General features: G+C 40.4%; 1 protein-coding gene across 1 annotated transcript; it reads right to left on the reverse strand.

Moving 5' to 3' along the window:
* Positions 1-252: 252 nt before the first annotated feature.
* On the reverse strand, positions 253-4,352 carry LOC140284557 (CBY1-interacting BAR domain-containing protein 2-like). Its single transcript, XM_072378445.1, has 9 exons — positions 4,281-4,352; positions 3,878-4,112; positions 3,718-3,786; positions 3,187-3,288; positions 2,337-2,342; positions 2,134-2,238; positions 1,913-2,026; positions 1,078-1,284; positions 253-929 (listed from the first exon to the last, which is right to left on the reverse strand). The coding sequence occupies exons 1-9, from the start codon at positions 4,298-4,300 to the stop codon at positions 738-740; spliced, it is 1,050 nt and encodes a 349-aa protein (XP_072234546.1). The 5' UTR covers positions 4,301-4,352; the 3' UTR covers positions 253-737.
* Positions 4,353-22,841: the final 18,489 nt, after the last annotated feature.

Here is a 22,841-nt window from a genome sequence, read left to right on the forward strand (position 1 = left end):
CTTTCTTCAACTTAATGAGCATTTTATTCACAATTACTGAACATGCATATCTTATTTGTCTTGATCAAGGACTAAGCAGTCCTTTGTAGACAAGATCATTTACAGCATTAATCTGTATCTCATTAAGCTGATGAGCTACATTTAAGAAAAAAACAGAAATAATGCTCAAAATACATTGTTTGATCATGTTAATTGTACTGTTACAACAGTCATTACAGCAACTCATGTAGGTGTACTGTGGTGGAAGTTTAGTAATGCACAGAATCAGTTATTTTTTTTCTTAGGAGATAAGATGCTTTAATAATAATATCTTGCAAGAGAGAACAACACAGTACAGAATACAGAGTTTCTCTAACCACTGAGGCAAAAACACACAGTTATATTGCCTGCTTATCATGTCATCTGTCTTTGGGTATAGTTGATTGTTCTTCTATCTTTCCTCCCCAACCATCAGTTGAGGTTACCCAGACATAGTCGTAAATACCAGCCTCAGCCCTGTCCCCCTTAAAGGGCAGCTATCTCATTATAACAAGCCCACCATTGTAAAGAAGAATTTGTGAAAAACAGGGCAGGTTGGTACCTTGCAGTTCGGTCATTTGCAGATCATACACAGTAACACTCAATACAGTGCATATAAGAATTAATTTTCCATTACAGTACGTAGGTGTATAAATTCAGACACACTGTGTACAAATAATGTGGGTGAATTTGTATCTGTGCACAGTCTGTAACATCTGCTATTTGTGCATCTGGGGATATTGAGCAGCATAAGACTGCCAGCTGGTCTGCCCACCCTTCTTTATGTCTGAATCAGACTCATCCTGTTCTTCCCCTTCTACTTTTTCTTCTTCTTCATCATCTTCATAATGTTCCTCTTGTTCCAGTTCCAGTTCTTCCGTGCCTCTCTGGTGTTGTAAATTGCTGTGAAACTGCAAATTAAGCAAATTTTGAATTTTCAGGTTTACTGACTCATGGACCTAAAGACTAGACTTAAAAATTGTACATAGCATAACTACAATTTTCTGTCTTATTGTTAGTTTGCCTTGTCACCATGATACCAGTGACATTAGGACTCACCCTCTTAGCTACTTCTTTGTATTGATTGTATTGTTGTCTGTGTCTTTGACCTGTGGTAGAGGCTTGCATTGAACTTAGGCCTTCGGTTTTCAAGGAAGCCAGATTAGAACTGGAGTAATGGCTTATAAAATGAGAGGAGTGGGTGCTAAGAGGGCTGTTCTGAGAACCAGCATGAGAGTCAGTCATCCTAATTCGACCAGTGAACAGCTGTGACAAAAAGAAACAGGAAGACAGTATCATACTAGCATGAATATAGCCAACATACTGGTAAAAAGCCGAGTTTCCTTCAGCAGAGAATCTAAAAACTTCTTGCAGCGTTGCACTGAGGTTGGTAGCAATACACAGTTACAACAAATTTAGTTGTTGTAACACTTATGAAAAAAAAACAAAAAAAAAAACAAGAAAAAACATTCAGAAATGATTCAGAGACAAGAAAGGCTTTTAGTAAAAAAGAGTATGAATTCAAGGGACTCAAGGAAACTGCATGGCTTGTTTAAACTTAATCATATGAGTGAAACTTCTCTAAACATATTTTGTATCTTTAAAGGGCTATTTTTACCAAACTTTGTATGACTTTTAGTATATATTTTATTAATAGTAGTAAACAGCTTTCTACACATTTAACTGACTAGGATACACTTTATTTTTCCTTTAGAGTTGTGTTTGCTGGCTTGATGTTTCTTCTAGAAATTATGCAATTGACTGTTTGAAGATTAATAATGTCCACATAATAGCTTGCTGTACCCCAGTTGTTTTGTACTGAACATGTAGTGTGAACTATTTTTTCCATCAGTAATTAATAATTGTATGTGACTATCTGTGCTGCACGACCTACCTCCAGATCCTTTTGAGTATTTATTGCCTCTAAGTTGCAGTGTGTGTGTGTAAAGACTTCTAGTGCTTTAGCATGGAAGAGCATCTCCACTGTAATAAAGTCTGTGAAAATTCTCTTTCAAAAGAAAGAAAGAAAAAAAAGACAACATTGGCTGCAAGTCAAAAACTGAAGCTTTACCTGGATATGTGTACAGCAAATTAATGTATACGTGTGACACTTACTTTGATATCCTCCAGTTTTTGTTTCTGGAACTCTGTGATGGTCTCTTCTAGTTTTCTAATGCTGTGTTGGGCATTGTTGGAAGCCTTCTGTGCATTTACCTCTGCCTGTCAACAGGATATAAATAGGAAATAAACTGTAAAATGATATGCTTTAGTGTCCGCATAAAGTCAGTAATATAATGGTCTTCGGAAAATTTACATACCTGAGACTGAAAGTTGTGGTCAAGAAAACATTAGAGGTTGTATTTTCAAGTTCAAAACAAATTTGTCACACAAGTAATTATGGTATTTTCAGTCCCACAGATCAGTTTATTGTTACCATTTCATGGTAAAGAGTTGTGTTATATATAAGGTAATTCTATAATTAAGAAGTTGATAAGCCTCAAAGAGATGGTTTTTGTTTTTAAATTACAATTAATAAATGGACTTGTACTTGTATAGCGCTTTTCTAGTCTAGCTGACCACTCAAAGCGCTTCACTACATGCCGCATTCACCCCACTCACACACATTCATACAGCACGTCTTAGGGTATAACTACGTGCTTTCTAAGCATTCACACACATTCATACCCCCAATGATACACTGGGGGAGCAACGTGGGGTTCAGTGTCTTGCCCAAGGACGCTTCGACATGTATCCTGGGGAAGCCAGAGTCGAACCACCGACCTTCCGATTGGTGTGCTGAGCTACAGCAGGTTTCAGGTACTGTAACACTCTCCAGCTCCACCTTCCTATCCAAATATGTTCACTATGTGCTGAAAAAAATACCAAAATATTGATGTCTGATTAAATTAAACCTGGGCCATCAAAATGACAGTTTAGAAATCAAATTGAAATATTCACCAAAGTCACCTTTAATACATCTTTGAATTTTAGTTTAGGAAAGCTTTGGCCTCCCCAGGGAAATGTATTTGAAATACTGTGACTTTGAACAGTGCTCTGCTGCACATCAGAACTTTGTATTTACTGACCCCTTGGCGGTTCATTGACAGTTGATTAGTCACTAAAACCCTGAGGTGATGAAAAGAAAAAATGTCTGGATGCAAAGGATACAATGCTCTGTCGGTCTGCTGGGTTCCTCCTTCGGATTTTCTCCAGTTTCTGTAACTCCTTCTGCTCTCTATCCAGGTCAGTGCTAAATTTCTTTAGATTAGTCTGGATGAAGGATATAATGTCAGCTCGTACAATGCATTGGTAAACCAAAAAAACAATGACCCCCCCCCTTATTGATATGTTATTATGATGTAATACAGGCATAAAGACAATAGCTGTCTTGCCCAAGGATATATGTAGATGCATTGAACATTTATTTTTTTTGCTCAGGACAGGAAATTGCAACTGCAATCTTTTGGTTTCCTTAGCTTAGTAAATTGTTTTTGAATTGGCTCTGTATGTATGAATTGGATACATTTTGAATTCAATTAATTGGATTTGACTAGATTATGATTATAGTTAATTGAACTCCAATTGGCTTGTATTATTGAAGTGACTTGAAATGACATTTGTTGTAATTTGGCACTATAAAAATAAAATTGAATTGAATGCATATTGAATATATATGTCGCAAATTAGTATTTCACTCACCCTTTTATTTTTGACTATCTCTCCATAGGCTTTTAGAGGACGAACAACTCTTGTCTCTAGTCTCTCTATCTGTAACAACAATGTTTTTATTACAGACTTGGTAAGAGCTCAATTCCAAAAATGGATTTCACTGATACATTAATATATAGAGTTTTCTAACCTGAGCCTGTCTATAATCTTGAACCATGGCCAGATCTTCAGCTACAATTTTAAGGCCAATCTGAAGCTCAGGGTCCTCTGTGCTGGAGATGTCAAAAAGCTGAGCCACCAGCAGGTCTGCCTTGTCTCTGAGCTTGGCTGTCTTCCTGGTATAGGAGGCCAGGAGGGAGCAAATCTCACCCAGATTCTTCTCAGCATGTTTTACTGTCTGCTCCATGCTCTTCACCTGGACATCTCTCCTTGAATAATAAAAATGACTCTAGGGTATGTTGCTATTTAGCATGTTGAGAATTGATTAGCTTTATCACCAAAACCACAAATGCCCTGTCTAGAAAGATGCCCTGATGTGAAAAGTTAAACTTAAATTTGATTTCTCAAGACATTGTTAAGCATGAAAGCTGTACCTGGAGATGAGACTGTTCATATTTGCTTTGTTTTGCTCTCGGTTTCTCCTCAGCTCCGTTGTTTGGTTCTCACCTGTGCAAAAACAACAGAAGACAGTTGCCATGGGAATACTGACAACAAGACTGAGGCAGAGGTGTAAGAATTACTATTTGCCACAAGATGGCAGAGGAGTGGAATTCAACACCCTGAAGTGAATCTGTGACTGTTAAGGAGTGTTTATAAGCAGTCTGACGACAGAAGATGTTTTCACCTAGTCAATTTCTATCTCCTACAGTCCTTTTTTTTCCCACCTGTCCTGTCCAGAATTATGGCAGCAGAATAGTAATCTGAATACCTTTTATGCCAAACAGATTTGCTTTGCCAAGGGAAGCTTTATAAATGTAAAGCTCCCCTTGATGCCCATCAACTTCCCATTTATTTAGTTTTTTTTTTACAATATATAACATGTAATAGAGCCGAACCGGACCGGGGGACAAGGAAAGAAGAAGAGGAAACAGAGAGACAACCAGCTGCTACACCTGTAAAAACAAAACAGACGACAATCCACGGCCTCTGTTGGGAATCCAGCCTTAGCGCCTCCAGGAGCACCTGAAAGCAGACAAGCAGAGAAAAAATAAACACACAAACAAACAAAAACAAGCACAAGTAGGGGAAATCTCATACAACACAACTGTGGATATAGATAACCTGAAACCACAGGATAACACACAGGACCTACATGATAACCCTGCTTAATTATGAGTGTATAACTGCAGAGGAAGCCCCCGGACAGAGCCCCCATAAGCACTGGGCAGAGGCCTCTCGGGAACTCCTTCTCCTTCAGGTAGTAGCTTTTTCAGGCCACTGATGAGCCAAGACTCATTATTGGGGTAACACCTTGCTGTCCTTTTGTGGGTGATAATCTCTACACAGAAGTCGATATAGTCTGTCACTCTCTCAGTCATGGAAATAATGTGATCACTATATGGACCAGAAAGTGATTTTCAGTCCGTGGACATAAAGCTCCACTCTGAGTTTCCTGAGCTTCCTTAGACCACCTCCTCAAAGTTATTTTGGTCACTGGTTGTCACTGAACAATGAATATGTAGGTGAAGAATCCGTAATATAGTCTGATTATTCTAAGAGAACAAAGGCAAAGGGGCTGTATGCACCTCCTATGTATTATAATTTCTCTGGAGGAGCAATTCACAAACTGTTGGAAAGCTGAAAGTGTGGCAGACCTGTTTGAAATCTCCACAGATTACAGTGTGTTTTGTTTGTAATCTGGTAATAGACAGCGTAAGCAGTAGTGCGAGGTGAAAATGTCTTGGTGGATAATATGGACAGTTGAATATCCCGGACACAGATCCTCTCCTTCACAGTGGAATGTCCAGGATTATGTCATCTATGATACCCACTTGGAAATTAATCATTTGGTTATATATTGATTTATAGATAGATAATTTCCTGTATCTATCCCTTCGACAGCAGAGCTGAAGCAGCCTGTGAAAGAAGGTACTCCGCTGTCTGTCTACTGTGTGATGGAGAGGGTGCCGGTCATTGTTCATAATGGATAACAGTCTATTCAGTGTTCTCCTCTCCACCATGGCCTCAAAATACTCCAGCCTGAGACCAAGTGCAAAGCTTTCCAATTGTACTTTTTTTTTAGTTAGATGACTCACAAAACTGTAAGCCAAATATACTTTTTAAAAGACCACATTCATAGAAGCAAAACAACAATGGAATGAGGGTATCATTAACATGTTTAATACTTTTAGGCAATCATCAGACTCAGAAAAAGGGTTTAACCCCAGTGCTCTGGGATTTTATTTTACTCATTTTACTTAAAGAGCAACTTGTGCTGCTTGACTCTCTTGAAGTAGAGGAAGAAGAAGAACGCAGAAGAACCATAGCAACATTTGCATTGAGGGTGAAGACAGGGACAGACACTTACAGTGGATGAAGGTAAGTCCAAACACATTCATATCTTGAAAGAAAAGTTGCCCATGACTTGGCTCTCTTGCATGTCAATATTCTTATATATATATATACAGGGGGGGTGACAGGCTCAGATGAGCTTCCCCCAGGGATACCTTCAGCCACTGGGTGACCACTGTTTTGGCTTTTCCACCACCTCAGACAGAGGCTGAGGAGCTGGCCCTCCACCTGTTTTTCAGGCCTCTGCCTTTTTTCTGTTGGCTGAGCAGAACTCAATGTTTCTTTGTTTTTTAATTAGTATTTGTATAAGTGAGGCGCAATCATAGCCTAGCAATATATGCCTTACCTTTTTGAATTATGTTTTTATATTTCATTTTTAGCTGCTTCCAGATCCCTTTTTCCCTTGTTGGATTGCACCTAAATGAAAATCATATTTCATTCCTACTTATATTAATAACTATAGGCTGCTACGATCTTACGGTTAAATGTTAAGTCAATGGCGGAGAGAGATGAGCCAGATAGACTTGATGCTTGGGTACAAATGGAAAATGCTAGTAGTCCAATTCATTTGGGCTCTGTGTTATGTGCCTCTTTACCCCCTCTCCTAAGTCTGTTTCAATCTAACCCAGTTGTCTATCATTCAATCAGAATTTGGAGACATTTCAAACTCCACACAACATCCGACCATTCACCCATTAAGAACAATTATAACTTTTGTATATTTACATTACGACCTTAGTCTCGCTGTCTTGACTCGACCTTTGGAGTCTGGAGCTCAAAGGCTATTAAATCCATTTCTAATTTATTTGTAGATGGTAAATTCGGATAATTTACATAACTCTCCCAATCGTTTGGCTTACCGAAATCCCTTTTTTCCAGGTATCTTCAACTTAGACACTATGTCCAGAAAAGCATAGTGTCTAAAACTTGCATCCTTCCCAGACTTTCCAATTGACAATGCAATTGATCATATTCTCTCACTTTCTCTGGATCGTAAAGGTCTGATTTCCACTCTTTATGTCTGTATCACTCTCTGCAGGGTGTCAGGAGACTATGGAAGAATGATCTCGGAGCAGTAATGACAGATGATCAGTGGGAAGCAGTACTTAAGTTAATACACTCATCCTCCCCATGCGCTCGACATAGCCTAATAACTAAAAATTGTATTGAGGGCACATTTGACCAAAGCAAGACTGGCAAAATTTTTTCCTAATGTGGACACTTCTTGCCCGCATTGTAAGGGTCAACCAGCAGATTATATACATGTTTTAGTCCTGCCCCAAGTTAAACCCGTTCTGGGCCAACATCTTTTAGGCTTACAGCAAAATGTTTAAAAAAGATGTCATCCCCAACCCCATATGTGCTTTATTTGGATGCACCCATGAAATATGTGGCCTTAAAGGCAAAGCTGGGGTAATCATAGCATTTACTTCCCTGATTGCAAGACGACTCATTCTTCTCTCTTGGAAGAAAGACACACCTCCCACCTTTCCAAGATGGATAAGAGATATAATGCACTTTCTTACACTTGAGAAGATCAGATATACTCTTGAAAGCTCCTTGCTTGAGAGGGCTTGGACCCCATTTCTAAAGTAAGTCTAGAGTTCAGGGATAGACTCAGAGTTTGTTGAATGTCCTTTCTGGAATACCCCCCTGCTGTGTCCTCATCAGGGGTCCAAGCTTGTCAATTTTATCTGCCAGTGATCTCACACTTTCATGAGGATCAAGGGAAGAGATGGCTTAACTCCCTTTCACCTTTCGCTCCATTTTGTCATTGCTCCGCATCCTAAACACTCCTATTCAACATCTTTATTTGGGGTCCTGCTCTAGGCATTACTTGTAGTTTGGAAAGCTCAATTAGCTGCTCCAATAGGTTAACGACATTCCTTTTGCCATGGTTATGCATCTGTGACGACACAACGCCGTCACTAGCTAGCCAAGATAAGTGTTACTAAAAGACTCTTGAAAAATTCACTAGTTTGAAGATTGAACAGACGGAACACACATGTACGGGTGTAAATGTATTTATTGATTGAGTGCGGTACATTACAGGCCGGAAATGATCACTTCACGGGGAGGGACATGGGACTGATGCACCTCGTAGTTCACCTGTGAATTGATAAACCGATAGCAGTAGAAGGGAATAAAGACTAATGCAACACGTATTAGTAGTATTGATTGTGGATTAGCATACACGTACCTCTGCTTGTCTTCCTGCCTCCCGAGGTGTTCGGGGAAATAAATTCCCGGGGTACGCGCACCTTATTATATCCAGGAGGGAGTAGGACAAGTGGGAAACAGGGAGAGGGGAGTTTCACGGTGTGTAAATATGTATTCAACTGGTGTAAAATATATAAGTATGTTTATTAGGTTTACTGTGGGTGTGTTGATAATTGTTAAGATTATATATATATTTTCTAGTGATGAATTATGTAAATATTGCTGTAGATATAGGTATGAGTGTGTGTGTGTGTGTCTGATTTTACCTGGGTTAAATGGTATAGTCCAGCTCTGGGCCAGGACGTATATAAGTAGTCAGTCTGTGTTGATTCTGGAATAAGGGGAAAGAGGAAAAAATTAGTTTTGGGTGGGTCAGAGACGGTTTAGCAGAATCAACTAAAAATACAACATATGGAATTCCCATTTATAATAGGACAATTTCAAGGAGAACATCAGATCATTTAAGTGTATATGCAGTGGAATTATGCGTAATATTGTTAGCAATAGAATGGATGGATGGTGTCAGGGATAGAAGAATAGTTATATGTAGTGATTAATTTTAATCAGTATTAAAAACGGAATAGCAAAAAAACATCAGGAAATTTTATATGAAATACAGGTAAAAATATCCAGGTTAACGCTGCAGGGGAGGGAAATAGTGTTCATGTGGGTACCAGCTCATGTAGGAATAAAAGGAAATGAAAAAGCAGACAAAACTGCTAAGGAGGCAGTAAAGAAAGAGGTGGTGGAAATTAAAGTAAAATTATCAAAAAGAGAAGAGAAAAGTTTAGTATAGAAAAAAAACAAACAAACAGTGGAATCAATATTTGAAGAATCAGGAAAAAGGAAGACATTTATATAAATTGCAAAGTGTAGCAGGAGAGGCTGGGTGTTATAGACAGAACAGAACAGAATACGTAATAATGAGCAGGATAAGAATAGGACATTGTAAACTGTATAATACACTTAAGATAATGGGGAAACATCCAACTGGGCAGTGTGGATGTGGGGAGAGGGAGACAGTTGAACATGTGATGATAGCATGTCCTAGATATGGAAGGGAGAGGGAAAGAATGAAGATAGGGTTGCAGAAGGCAGGAATAAGTGAATATAATCTGGTAAATATAAAGAAGGGAGGAAAATAATTATAAGATGCCTGGTGTCAACTGGAATAATTAAAAGAATATAGAAAAGAAGAACTAGAAAGAAGTTTAGTCCAGTAGATGGTGGCATATGCAACATCAAGGTCGCCAGCTGCCATTAAAAATCAAAGAAGAAGAAGAAGATTTTTTTTATTTTTAACAGCACTTTATTTACACTTGGTATCAAAACAAATCACACAATTTACTTAATAAAAAAAAAAGGATCAATCAATTAGTTTAGAAAAGGTGCAAATTGCAGTTCTTCACCAGACACCTGACACAAAAGCCCCTCATGAGCCCAGTGATGTGCAAAGTCAGTTATGTTTCCGGTGACTCTGTGGAAGCAAAACTCCGGCCTCAGTCTGGCTTTAATGTTGTACCTCCACAGAGTCACAACATGAAGGGTCGCACCTCCCTGCAGTCTGTCTCTGCGGGTCAGATAAATTGACAGTTTTGCCTCTCCTACCAGAAAATTTAGGAGTCGACACTTTTGTTTTTTTGTCTTTTTGTATCTGACACCACAGATAAACTGAGTTAAAACAATAAAAAACTCTGCTAACCTATTGCACTCAGTAAAAACACGAAAGATGTTTTTGACCAAACCACAGAAAGGGGACTCATTTAAAACACTGTGAGTAAAAACAGATAAATAGGCATTCGTAGCAATGGCACGATGTAAAATTCTCCACTGGAGATCTCCAGTTCTCTTTTTTAAGGGAGGTTTATATATGGTAAATGGACTTGTACTTGTATAGCGCTTTTCTAGTCTAATTGACCACTGAAAGCCGCATTCACCCCACTCACACAGCACGTCTTAAGATACACATAACTACAATGTACGACGCTTCGACATGTATCCTGGGGAAGCCAGAGTCGAACCACCAACCTTCCGTTTGGTGGGCGACTGCTCTTCCTCCTGAGCTACAGCCGCATATAGAGTTGTTCACTGTGGGCTCAGTTCACACGCTTTCAGCTCTATTGCACAGTTTTGTTTTGTGGATGCTTTTCACACAGTTCATATATAAAGTCTTTTTATCAGCCTTGTGCAGGCTTAGTTTGTCCCCCCCACAGACTCTCAGTAGCGGACCGCTGAGCTCTGTGAATTTGGGGTCCAGGTGTATCTCTGGGTATGGGTCTTTGGCGTCAGGTTCGGCCTCTTCTCTGCCGTACCTCAGGAGAAGGTCTCTCTCCTTCTGGGTCAGCCTCTTCCTCCAGAGCTCCAGGCTCCTCTCCATCAGGCGGACAGAGCGCACCCCCAGAGTTGAGCCCAGAGCCTGGCTGCCGGTCAGTGCAGGTCCTGCCGCATCCACCAGCTGCTTCAGACAGACAACCTTTGACCTGCACAGCGCCCCCGCCAGCCCAGGCACGGTGCTGCAACATACATCCAGCCTGGCACCACATATTAGAGGCTCCTTTAACAACCAGTACAGAGAGTTATGCTTCCTGCTCACTTCATGCTTAAACAGCGCCCATGATTTAAAAGCACTCTGATAAAAAGGTGGAAACCCACTTACTTTTAGAGAATTAAAATCAGTTAAAAACAGAGCAGTATCCAGCCCCAGGTTGTTGACACGCCTGAGTATGCAGCTGGCCACGTCCCGCCACACCAGATCTTCAGGTCCAGTCAGATATCTCTGAATGAACTGGAGCCTGAAGGTGGCTGTCCTACTAGCCAGGTAGACCTGCCCCCCCTCATCTCTGGATAAAAACAACACACACACAATGAAACTTATCCCAAAAGAAATTAACCATCTTTGCCTGGATCTCTGCAACAAGGCCTGATGGAGGGTCCAGGCAGATTAACCTGTGCCATAATAAAGAAGCTACCAGGTTATTCAGGACCAGCACCCTGCCTCTAAAGGATATTTTTGGGTGGAGCCACCTTAGCCAGTTTGTTTTCTACTATTGCACTGATATTGTCCCAGTTTTTCCTCATGATGTCATTGTTTCCTAGATTAATGCCAAGGTACTTTAATCCTTCTTTGTTCCATGTTAGGCTTTGAGGGAGAACAGGGAGGCCTTCACGCCACTCGCCAACAGCCAGGGCTTTGCTCTTTGCTCTTCTACCCTCGCAGCCGACACGACAGAAAATTTTGCAACAACAGAGTTTAAAATACTCACATCCTGTTGGTCCTTGATAAAAATAACAACATCATCAGCATATGCAGATAAAACAACACTGATGTTAAAACCAGGTAAAAACAGACCTTGAACAGATGATCTTATCTTCTGCAGGAGGGGTTCCAGGGAGAGTGCATAGAGCATCCCGGACAGTGCACAGCCCTGTCGGACGCCTCTATGCACCCTAAAAGGAGCACACAAGCCACCATTAAACTTCAGCACACTCTCATTGTCACTGTACAACACTTTGATCTTGGCTATAAGACCTGCGCTGAACCCAAACCTCTCTATGACCTTCCAGAGGAAGCTGTGTTCAACGCGGTCAAAAGCCTTTTCTTGATCTAATGAGATCAATCCAGTGTTTATGCCTAATTAAGACCTCCAAAACATCCTGAATCAGGTAGATATCATCTACCATCGACCTGCCGGGTACACAGTACGTCTGTCACAGTTTAGTCATCCAACCATCAGTAATTTTCCATTGATCCTGCTTCTGCCCCACTCAGCCTGTCAGCCACACAGACCTCATCAGTTCACTCCACTCACCTGTGCACACAGCTGCCTCTCATCACATGCAATCAGCCCAGCATATAGTCACCAGCTCCACACTCTATACTTTGCCAGATTGTTCTTTGCCATGCATGTCTTTCCAGCGTTCTCCTGCCAGCTTTACCGGTACCGACCTCGTCTGTCCCTGATTCCCTGCCTCGTCTGCCTCCTGGTAATTCGACCGAGCCTTCTGTCCCTGACCAAGAACTTTGCCTCTCCTCTCCTGATTCCTGTTTGCCGGTTTCTAAACCGTTTGTCTGTCTGCCAGAGTCTCAGTAAAGCCTTGAACTTTTTACCACTGTCTTCTGACTCCTTTGTACGGCAATTGGGTCCATACACCACCTGTTACACTCTCAGCCTGTTGGCTAAGACTTTGGACAATAATTTATACTCCATACAGAGGAGAGAGACAGGACGCCAGTTTTTTATGTCATCCAAGCAGCCGGTTTTTGGCAAGAGGGTGACGGCGGCTCTCCGACATGACAGTGGCAGTGACCCAGACATAAGGCTTTCCTCAAAGACATCTAGGATGTCGTGGGCTAAGATGTCCCAGAAAGCCTTATAGCCTTCGATGCCTGGAGTCCTTTGCCCCTGCATGCCCTGCAGTGCAGCGTGCAGCTCCTGTTGAGTCAGTGGCCTGTCGAGCTGTGAGTTCACCTCCTCAGACAGCTGAGGAAGTCCACCACAGACCTCCTCCATCAGTTCTTCATCCTCTTTATGTTAATTTCTGAACAGTGAGGTAAAGAACTCGACAGCCCTTTTCCTAATGAGACCCGGCTCTGTCAGTCCTGTCTCAGAGAGCAGAGAGTGGATTTGTCTCTTCTGCCCTCGTCTCTTCTCCAATGCAAAGAAATAGCTTGATGGAGCATCCATCTCCCTGATGTCTTGGACCCGGGACCGGACCAGTGCACCCTGTACTTTAGTGTCCAGCAGGTCGGCCAAAGCCGTCTTTTTTGACTTGAGGATTTCAATATATCCTTGATCTCCTGTGGACTCGCTCTCACACTCGAGATCCACAATATCAGTCTCCAGATCTTTGATAGATCTGTGAATGTCACGTGTGACATTGAGCGCGTGCTGTTGACATAAAAGTTTAATCTGAACCTTTCCATGGTCCCACCACTGTCCCAGACTGACAAATTCGCTTTTTCTCTGTCTAAAATCATTCCAGAACAAGCTTAAAACCTCCCTGAAAGATTTATCAACAGTTAAAACAGAGTTAAAATGCCAATATGCGCTTTTGGGTAAAATATTCCTAATAAAAGCTTGCCTGCGACCTCGGACTCTTCACACAGTTCTCCTGTTATATCACCTGCCTCTCCCAACACACTTACTACTTTATTTTCCTCACCCACTCCACAATCAACATTATCCATCTCACTCTCCTCAACTGTTTCACCCACCTCTGGGATTAATTCACCCGCTACTTCACCTACATTATCACCTGTCATCTCACCCGTTTCACACCCCCCATCTTCCCTCTCACTACTCACCTCAGCACTCCCTCCAGCCTGGCTCTGGGTCTCCTCAGCCTGCTGTTTCTCTGCAGTTCCCACAGTTCCTTCCGCAGCACCGACCCCCCCGGAATCGGCTGTGGCCGCACCGCCGCACCGGGTCGGCCGCCGACAACCGCCGCCCACCGCCTACCGGGAGCGGCCGGCTCAGCGGCGATAGCCGCCCGCCTGGCCGGAGCACTGTGGCTGGGAGGGTGGCAACACCCATTCCGAAATCCCGCCATTCCGACATCCCGCTATTCAAACGTCCCACCATTCCGACATGCAAACGTCCCACCATTCTGACAAGGCTTTCCGTATAAGGAAATGTGCGTTACTCAACAGGTGAGTCCCTTCTTTCTGTTCGTGCAATTTATATGTTTAACACATGTTTACAGATAAGCGTTATTAAAAACACAAAGTCTCGGCAACTGGAGGAGGAGAAGCAGACAGAACCTTCCTGATTGGTGACACTACCTTTCCGTGTCTGGATAATTATTTCATCAGGAATTCATCACTGATGAAAGTGGGGACGTTTGATAAGGTGATTTTCGTGGCCGGCTGCGTTAACGGCAGCACCGGCTCAAACGTCCCGTTCTCAGTGATGCCCGTCTCCACCAACCTGTTTACCTGCTCCACCTTCTCTACAAATAACACCACCGCCTTGTTCATGCGGGCAGCAGACTTAACTGAGCTGTGCCCGATCACCTGCCCCACGGCCAGCGCCACCTCTTCCACGGTGCACGGAGAGCCGGCACCGACCCTGATGCCGTGCTTCCGGGACAGCACGGAGAAGCCACTGGACGCCATTGTGGCCCCCCAGCGGGTGGCAACACCCATTCCGAAATCCCGCCATTCCGACATCCCGCTATTCCGACATCCCACCATTCCGACATCCCACCATTCCGACATCCCGCTATTCCGACATGCAAACGTCCCACCATTCCGACATCCCACCATTCCGACATCTGCTATTCCGACATCCCACCATTCCGACATCCCGCTATTTCGACATTCAAACTTCCCACCATTCCGACAAGGCTTTCCGTATATGGAAATGTGCGTTACTCAACAGGTGAGTCCCTTCTTTCTGTTCATGCAATTTAAATGTTTAACACATGTTTACAGATAAGCGTTATTAAAAACACAAAGTCTCGGCAACTGGAGGAGGAGAAGCAGTCCGCGGTGGTTTTTAATCACACACTCCAATGCCACTTGTTTCAACTTCCGAAAATTTAATCCTGGAAAAAAGGCTTACAAATATGGACCGAAACGGCTCCATAATACGCACAAGAATCCAAAAGAAACGAAAGTTGACTAAAAGAAAGCAAATAAACAGCATGAAGTGGTGAAATTGGTTTTACGCATGCCTATGTGTGTCTGGCACATGCGTCTTCGGGCTCTCCCACGTTGGAATGTGGATAAAAGCTATATGTTCAGCTGTAATGCCATGTAAAAACAATCTCTACATTTACTCACAGGTGTGACCTGTTAGGACCTTAAGATATCAACAGGCTGTATAAAGCCTTGCGCAACGGCTGTGTGTTTGTGCCAAATGCGCAAAGCCCATCCGCGCTTCCCATAATTGGAGCGAGTACTCATAAATCACGTGAATAACATAAATAAACGTTTTTACTGCATTTTGTTGTATTTTATACGTTCTATGCTGTCATTTCTCTCCTCTCCTATTGGCAAGGCAAGGCAGAGTGCTCGCAACTGTGTCCTGTGCAGTAGCCGTGATATCTGTAATTACAATTATTACTTTTGCATATGATGACAGTGTGCAAAAGACGCATGGGCTCTGTGGAGAGCTCCGCTCCAGCTGGCTGCTGATACAGGTCACTGACACTGTATTTCTGCTTAATCAGTTTCAGTCTCGCCAGAGTTACATTAATATCTGTATTTTTATATTTGACATTTCAGGGGCTTTTGATAATAGATTATTAAAGTTTGTTTGCGAGGCTGATATGCCGGCGCGCGTATTTGCGCCGGCATATCATTAGTGCAAAATGTTTTGGGTAAAACATAGGCTATTAAAAGGAACTGTCGGAATGGCGGTATGTTAAAAAAAAAAAAAACATACCGCCATTCCGACCATAGGAGGAAAAAAGTGTCGGAATGGCGGGACGTTTGATAAAAAATTAAGTGTCGCCATTTCGACAATTGGAGACCAATGTCGGAATGGCGAGATGTCGGAATGGCAGCATGTAACCCCTCCCAGCAAGGCTGGGAAGCACACCAAACACAACAACAAAAAAGCTAAATTAAACTTTCAACACACTGCAAAGTACTCAAAACCAACACAACTAATGACACATTAAACAAATTAAGACAAAGATAGATAAAAAAGGTAAGAAAATCACTTTCTCTCAGCTCCACTTCCACACCTCTCACACGAAGAAGATGATGATGATGATGTCTGTGTTAATGTAGGTGTGGGTGGATGGAAATTATTGGTAGTAAAAATAAATGTATCTGGATCATCAATCTTGGAATTCTCCTTGTTGTCTCCATGGCCGCTCGGGCATTCTAAAAGCATCATAACAAAAAGTGCCAATGTTGCCAGCACAGAAAGATAATTCAGAAATCTGTGATTTCATAGAAGAAAGATAAGTAGTCATCCAAAGAAGACAGAAAGAAAGACACAGTATCCCCAGAGCTACTGAAGTAGACTGTCTGCCTCTAGGGCGGCACCATTCTGGAAAGTTAATATTTTTCTTGTTCAAACGTGTTAAGACTGCTTATGCAAATTTGTAGAACTAGTGGCATTCTGGAGAAGACCAAATGAACAGGAGAGAAACTCAGTCAGTTGCACTTCAGAATGCATTATAAGTACATTTGTCCAAAGTGAAAAAACGTTGTCGTGCCAAAAAATAGTGATACTCTTTAGATAGTAAGTATTGAATATTTTTATGCATACACATGATCTAGTATTTTTTTTAAATTTTTTTAATATAACTGCATCCTTTATATCTAATGCTGAATATATATTACTTACTGTGTAAGCCTAATAATGTACTTTTAATCCCCAAAGCTAGCCAATTGCAGGTGACAGTAGAATCTATAATAAAAAATAAAATAAAAAAGAAAGGAAAAAGATGATAATATTGATTCAGATAACGCTTACACTGGGTCTGTGAGTGACTGTCTGCAAATGAGTCAAAGTCAAAGTCAAATTTATTTGTATAGCACATTTCATGTACAAAACAATTAAAAGTGCTTTACATAAAATAAAAGCATTGCAGCAGGGAGCAGACAAAGCATTAAAAATGTGTAAAAGAATATAAAGAGAAAGAAAGTACTTCCAACCGTCCTCTCCTACCTTCTTTTCTGGATGTTAAAAGTGACAAAGATTGATTTTGTGAGTTATTCATTACCCAATGAATGATTTCTGCTGGTAATTATGGCATTTAATTTTTTTTCAAACATATTATATGATCCTAAACCATGCCAACAGGAAAATTGTTGACATGTGGGGGGAGTAGCTGAGCATTTTAAAGCCCAAGTAATGCCTGGAATAAGACTCCAACTCTAAATGGGTTGAAAAGGAGATGTCCAGGATGCACAGCAGGAAAGAGAGAAAGAAGGAAGAAGTTTAAACTATATTCTTCCCATGGATGAACTTGGAGCCCTGACCAGCATGCAGCAGGAATATTGAGAAGCAATATTATTAATTTCACTATGACATGGTGGAATAAATAGATAATAAATAAATAAATCCAATTTGGAAATGGATTGATTGGATTAGATTGGATTACAGTGAATTGGATTGCACCTTTTTTTCAGACTCCAGACAGGCATCTCTGTCTCCTGGCTGTGAGTTTTTTTGCCCATGTTTACCTGCCTGCCAGTGCTGAGTGTAACATTAGTTGCCAAGCCCTAAAAACAATACCCTGATCCATTCATGGCAGTGACTTGAGATTTCAGTCATGCACCTCGCTCTCTGCTACACTTCCAACTTTACAAAAGTTTAACAAAATAGTTATCCTACGTTTTGGAGTGAGACTGTGTTGGAAATACAATATCTGCTGACCATGATTTGCTCTTACAGTTCTGTGATACAGCAATACAGTCGTGCTTCTGATTATTTTTTAATTTTTTTACTCATTGCCAATGTGATTATGTTGACAGTTGCCACTCCTAACGAATAAAAATTCCCTTAGTGCCTGAGAGATTATTGGTACAAGTCCCATCCTTTGGGACCTTTTCCTTAGTTCCTTACTTTTTTGCTCCCATCTGCTAATGTTACAGCAGGGAGAAAAAGTACAGGGCTAGTGTTGGAATTAATGTACATGGTTACAATTAGATTTACATTTTTCTCAGAAAAATGTACATCATCAAATACTTACAATACTTGTTGTTTTAGGTTTCTGTCACATTAAGCAATGCCACATTTGACAAAAAAAAAGCCAAACTAAAAACATTCTCATCTCACAATTTGGGCTGCATAGTGGTATGGTGGTTGGCACTGTTGCCTCACAGTAAGACAATGCTAGATTAATTGGTGAAATTAACCCAAGGAGTGAGTGTGAGCGTTCATGGTTGTGTGACCTCCTGATGGACTGGCAATCTGTTCAGGGTGTACCCAGCCTCTTGCCCAATGATAGCTGGGATAGGCTGAATTAAATTGGAATAAATGGGTATAGAAAATGGATGGATGACTCTCATAATTTTGAAGCCTGGATTGTGAAATGTGTATTTTACAAATTCTGATAAGACTGGTCTGGGATAGATGCATAGATGAAAGGGATAACATTAGAGACCATTGTTTACCACTACTTATACACAATTAAATGTTCTGATGTGACATTAGTTCTTTAGTCATGTCAAACCTGAGCCATGTAAATGATTTATTGCAGAAAATAAAATTTTCTGGAAATTCTGACATGCAGAGAAGGTCATTAATGACCTGCAACAGAAAAAAAAAAAACCCAAAAAAAGTTTCTTTTTTTTTTCCAAGTGACTTCAATAAGCTTCCGTAACATCAGTTAAAGTTTTTTAATTTGGTCAATTTCCTTGCCGGTTCTTGGACTGTTAACAGCTGAAGATGATTTTGTTTGCAAAGTCACTGGAAAATGTTTAGATTCCTTCTACAACCAGACACATTTTCTTTTAACTGAACATGATCATCAGTACATATATAAGTGTAAGTGTTTCTGTCTTTGAAGGGAAATTATGAAATCTATCTCTATGTGAATAATAGAGGTACACACATAAAAATACTTATTCAAAAACATGGCTGGTGACATTCGTATTTTTCAACAAACACACAGTTGTCACACTTGTCATAGTTGATCTTACTCTCCCTGTTTCCAGGAGACTTTGGGGTCAAGCCTCAAGGCTGGTTGACAGAGGCCGTTTCCATAGAAACAGCATCCAGATTTGACTTAAACCAGAGCTACTGCCTATTTATTGCACATGGTAGATCTCAGCAGGGGTATGTTGGAAGTGGCTTCACCATTTGTATGAAAAAGTGAATATTTCCTCTTGATAAAAGGTCAGCATTATATCCACATTCAAACACGAGGGAAGGGATCTTTCTCACTAACTTATGCAAAATATTTGTATTGCTCTAATTAGAAGGAATTAAAACAAGATTTAAAACAAGATTTGAATGTCTGTATTGTTGCTCAGTTAATCACATAACAATTCAAAGAAACTAAATTGGGATATTAGATATTAGCAAACTTCCTTATGTGCATTGTTATACTGTCAAACCCCCTTAGATACTTGTAGGTTGAAAAACCGTGGAATGGTGGAAACATAGTGTGTGTTGTTTCTACCCCAGCAAGTTAAACTTTATTTCTCACATAGATTATATTACTGTTAATCAGCTTCTATGCTGTAAAAGTATTTTGAGTTTGTGTGTGTTCCTTGAACTGTTCATTCAGACAGTATGTGTGTAAAGGACTAAGATGTGTTGGTCACATGCTGTTCCGCAATGCGATTGTCACAGTGTTGAATTTATCTAAACATTTGTTCATCGTGACTCATCACAGATACTCAAAACAGCTACCAACATAATATATCAGTATGTTTTCTCACTGACTGAATTATTTCATTATGAAGGGGATTAGTTATATGTTTGCATTCATAAGTATGGGAGTATAGCATAGGATACTTACTGATATGCTCGCCCGTGAAACTGTTAGCTGTCATAACAGAAAATCAACATTAATACACTCTGAAGTTTGAATAATCTTACTTTAGAAGTTCTTACACTGTCACTTTTAGTTAAATTCAACTTATCTAAAAGTTTTTGTTTGGATAGTAAGATACTGTATGACATATTAGTAATGTATCATCTGATGAAAATATACACATTTCCAAAAAGTTCAGTATTGTATAAATGCTTTTCTGGAACCTCAACTTAAAATAGTGAATTGATAGAGAGAGTGAGATAGCTGTATTATGACTTTTCTCATCCTTACAATGTCTTAAAATGAAGTAAATACACCCTAGTTGCAAAGTAACAAATGACATGTAACACATTACGTGTTACTATTTATTTAACAAAAACAAAGTCAACATTTGGAAATGATTTCTGTGTAATAAAGTATGCCCTTAATGCTTCCAGAAGGATTCAAATTCAAAGCAGCAGCCAAATGCTGATATGCAAATACACCCAATTAATCTATCATCAGCAAGTGTGACAATTTCTTTAGGAGGAGAAATTTTTGCAGTTTGCTGTTCTGGAGCATTCAGTTGTGTTAATGGCAAAGAGGAAAGTTAAATGATGAGAACTTTAGGGGGAGTAAAAGCCCCTCCCGCTAAACTTGAACTCATTCACTAGCCCATACCCCATTAAACGTTTTATGCATTGCCACTAGGCAGTTGGAGATGCAGAGGGATGCAACATATTCAAATGTATTTTAATTTATTTAGATTTGGTTGGAACAGCTCACATCATTTCATGTCGTTTCTGTGGCAACCCCAACAGATGAAGTGGGTGAGAAACCAACAGTAGTTTAGCTGAACCAAGATGAAATGGAGAACTATGAAGAAGAGGGCACAATGGCACCTTTAAAGTTGAGCACCAATATCTAGGATAAGGAAAATAATCTAGTTGTTTTTCTTGTTTAATTCACTTATGAAAAGTGTATTTACTCCACACTGATTATCTGGATATGACTATTTCATCCCTGCCTCTAGCAGACTGCTGTCAAGAAAGATAAATCAGAACATCAATATATTTGAAACTAAGACTACCCTAACTTGAATATTGAGTGCTGTAAAGAGCTGAACCTCAGGGTAAAAGTTCCCTACCTAATTCTCAACTATTTCAACAATGCCATGGTCTTAAAAGAGGTTTTCAGTTTCACAGCGATCCCTGAGGAAAATCCTAATAATATTTAAGAGATTTGAAGGTATATCAGTTTGTAAGAGAAACATTATACAGGACTCTAAATGTTGTATTATGGGTTGATACTAATTCTGTCAGGGATTTAGAATTGAGAAAAGCCTGAAAGTAATTCTGAATTTCCACCCATCATTGCCTTATGGTATAATGTGAAAACTAGAATCTAACGCATGGGGCCCCACAAGCATTAAAATGGTAACATTTGACCCATCTAAATAATATGTTACTCTAATGGGTAACAGTGAGGACCCGAAAATTCAGCCACAGACAGTAGTTCCAGAGATGAGTTTATTTTGTACAGAGGCTGATAATAAGTGGTAGGTATGAAGATGCAGGGTAGCAGCCACTACTTGAGGGAAGGAGAGAGTATATTAAAAGTCCACAATCCAGATGCAGGGTCAAAGGCAAGAAACGGTCAAAACACAGGTAGGCAGATGTCAGGTACTTAACAAGGGGGCTAGGCGAGGGTCGGTGGTCCAAAGGCAGAGCGTGTGTCGATATCCAGAAAGGCAAGAAAAGTCTGTTGTGGGCAAGGCAGGAGGAATAATCCGGGGATGTGAACGTGGTTGGCGGCAGAGCTGATCGTTGATATAATGCTGGCTTTCACTTGACAAATGGCTGGTGATAATCTAGCAGGGAAACAGAGACTGGAGAGAGCTTAAGTAGAGATATGATCAGGTGAGAACAGGTAAGCAATTAGGCAGCACCCAGGTGGACGGGATGAGGCTGATAAGAGAGTGCAGGTATCGCAAAGCAGAGAGTTGAAACCTGACAGTTGCAGTTTTATATTCTAGACTGTCTGAACATGGAGACATGATGATGCTTGGAGCATAGAAAAAAGTTTTCAAAACGATTAAGAGAGAAGACATCAACTGGCACAGGGACTTTTTAAAAATGATTTATTCTATATTGCTGTGTGATGTATCAGTATGACAAGTTCAGAAGAACAAATCTGTATCAGGATATAGAATAAATTTGTTTGTATCACTTGTTATTACGTTTAATTGAAAAACAAATATTGAAAACAATTTATTGAAATTAGGGTTATTTTTACAAATTATGAGTAACTTTTGTCATTCTCACTGTTTAAGAAACTGTCTGATGATCAAATTTTTATGACATCAAAACAGACAGAAAAGACGAGCAAGTAATTAAACTAAGACACAAGTTTTAATGAACTACGAGAATTTCTGAATTAGAAGCATCAAGAGTAGAATGTAGCCACAGAGGTATTATTTCAAATTACAAAATCACTGTATCTTTCCAACTGCCATTGGAAACTAACTACTGGCTACTCAGTGAATATGGTTGAATGCATAATCTCCAAGAGATCAAGTTTTTGTGTATGGGTGCTGAGAGATAGGCATAGTACTACAAGTAAATACTGAAGTGATTGTAATTCTCTACTTGTAGTTCTTGTGCAGTTTTTGGTATTTTCTTGGCAGCATACTACCACATTAAATCAAACTATTTTTAAAAGTTAAACACTGCGTTTCCTCTTCCTGAGTTTTTTCCTTCCCTTTAGTCAGCAGATTCTCACCCTTACATAGGCTGCAGTGTCATTGCACTCTGTCATCCAGACAATAGGTGCATTCGGACAGAGAGTTCTTAGAATGCAGTTCTAAGAACTGTCCACCTCAAATTTGTTTAATTTTGCATTCGCACATTCGCTCTGCTCTCCTTCTTTCCTTCATGAAACAAAGAAGTATCGCCTGCTGCTCGATTCTTCGTCTCCTGACTCTCACTGTCTGCTCTTCC

This window comes from Leuresthes tenuis, unplaced genomic scaffold, assembly GCF_036924035.1.
Source record: "Leuresthes tenuis unplaced genomic scaffold, fLeuTen1.0.hap1 SCAF_24, whole genome shotgun sequence".
NCBI classification, from domain to species: Eukaryota; Metazoa; Chordata; class Actinopteri; order Atheriniformes; family Atherinopsidae; genus Leuresthes; species Leuresthes tenuis.

Bases quoted from the DNA above. Each gene is read 5' to 3' on its own strand.
- LOC140284557 (XM_072378445.1), bottom strand. From the start codon at position 4,300: ATGAACAGTCTCATCTCCAG. The intron at 2,027-2,133 runs GTAAGTGTCACA...TTCTTTTGAAAG, and splicing joins AAAAACTGGAGGATATCAAA to AGAATTTTCACAGACTTTAT. The intron at 1,285-1,912 runs GTAGGTCGTGCA...TTTTTGTCACAG, and splicing joins ATACTCAAAAGGATCTGGAG to CTGTTCACTGGTCGAATTAG.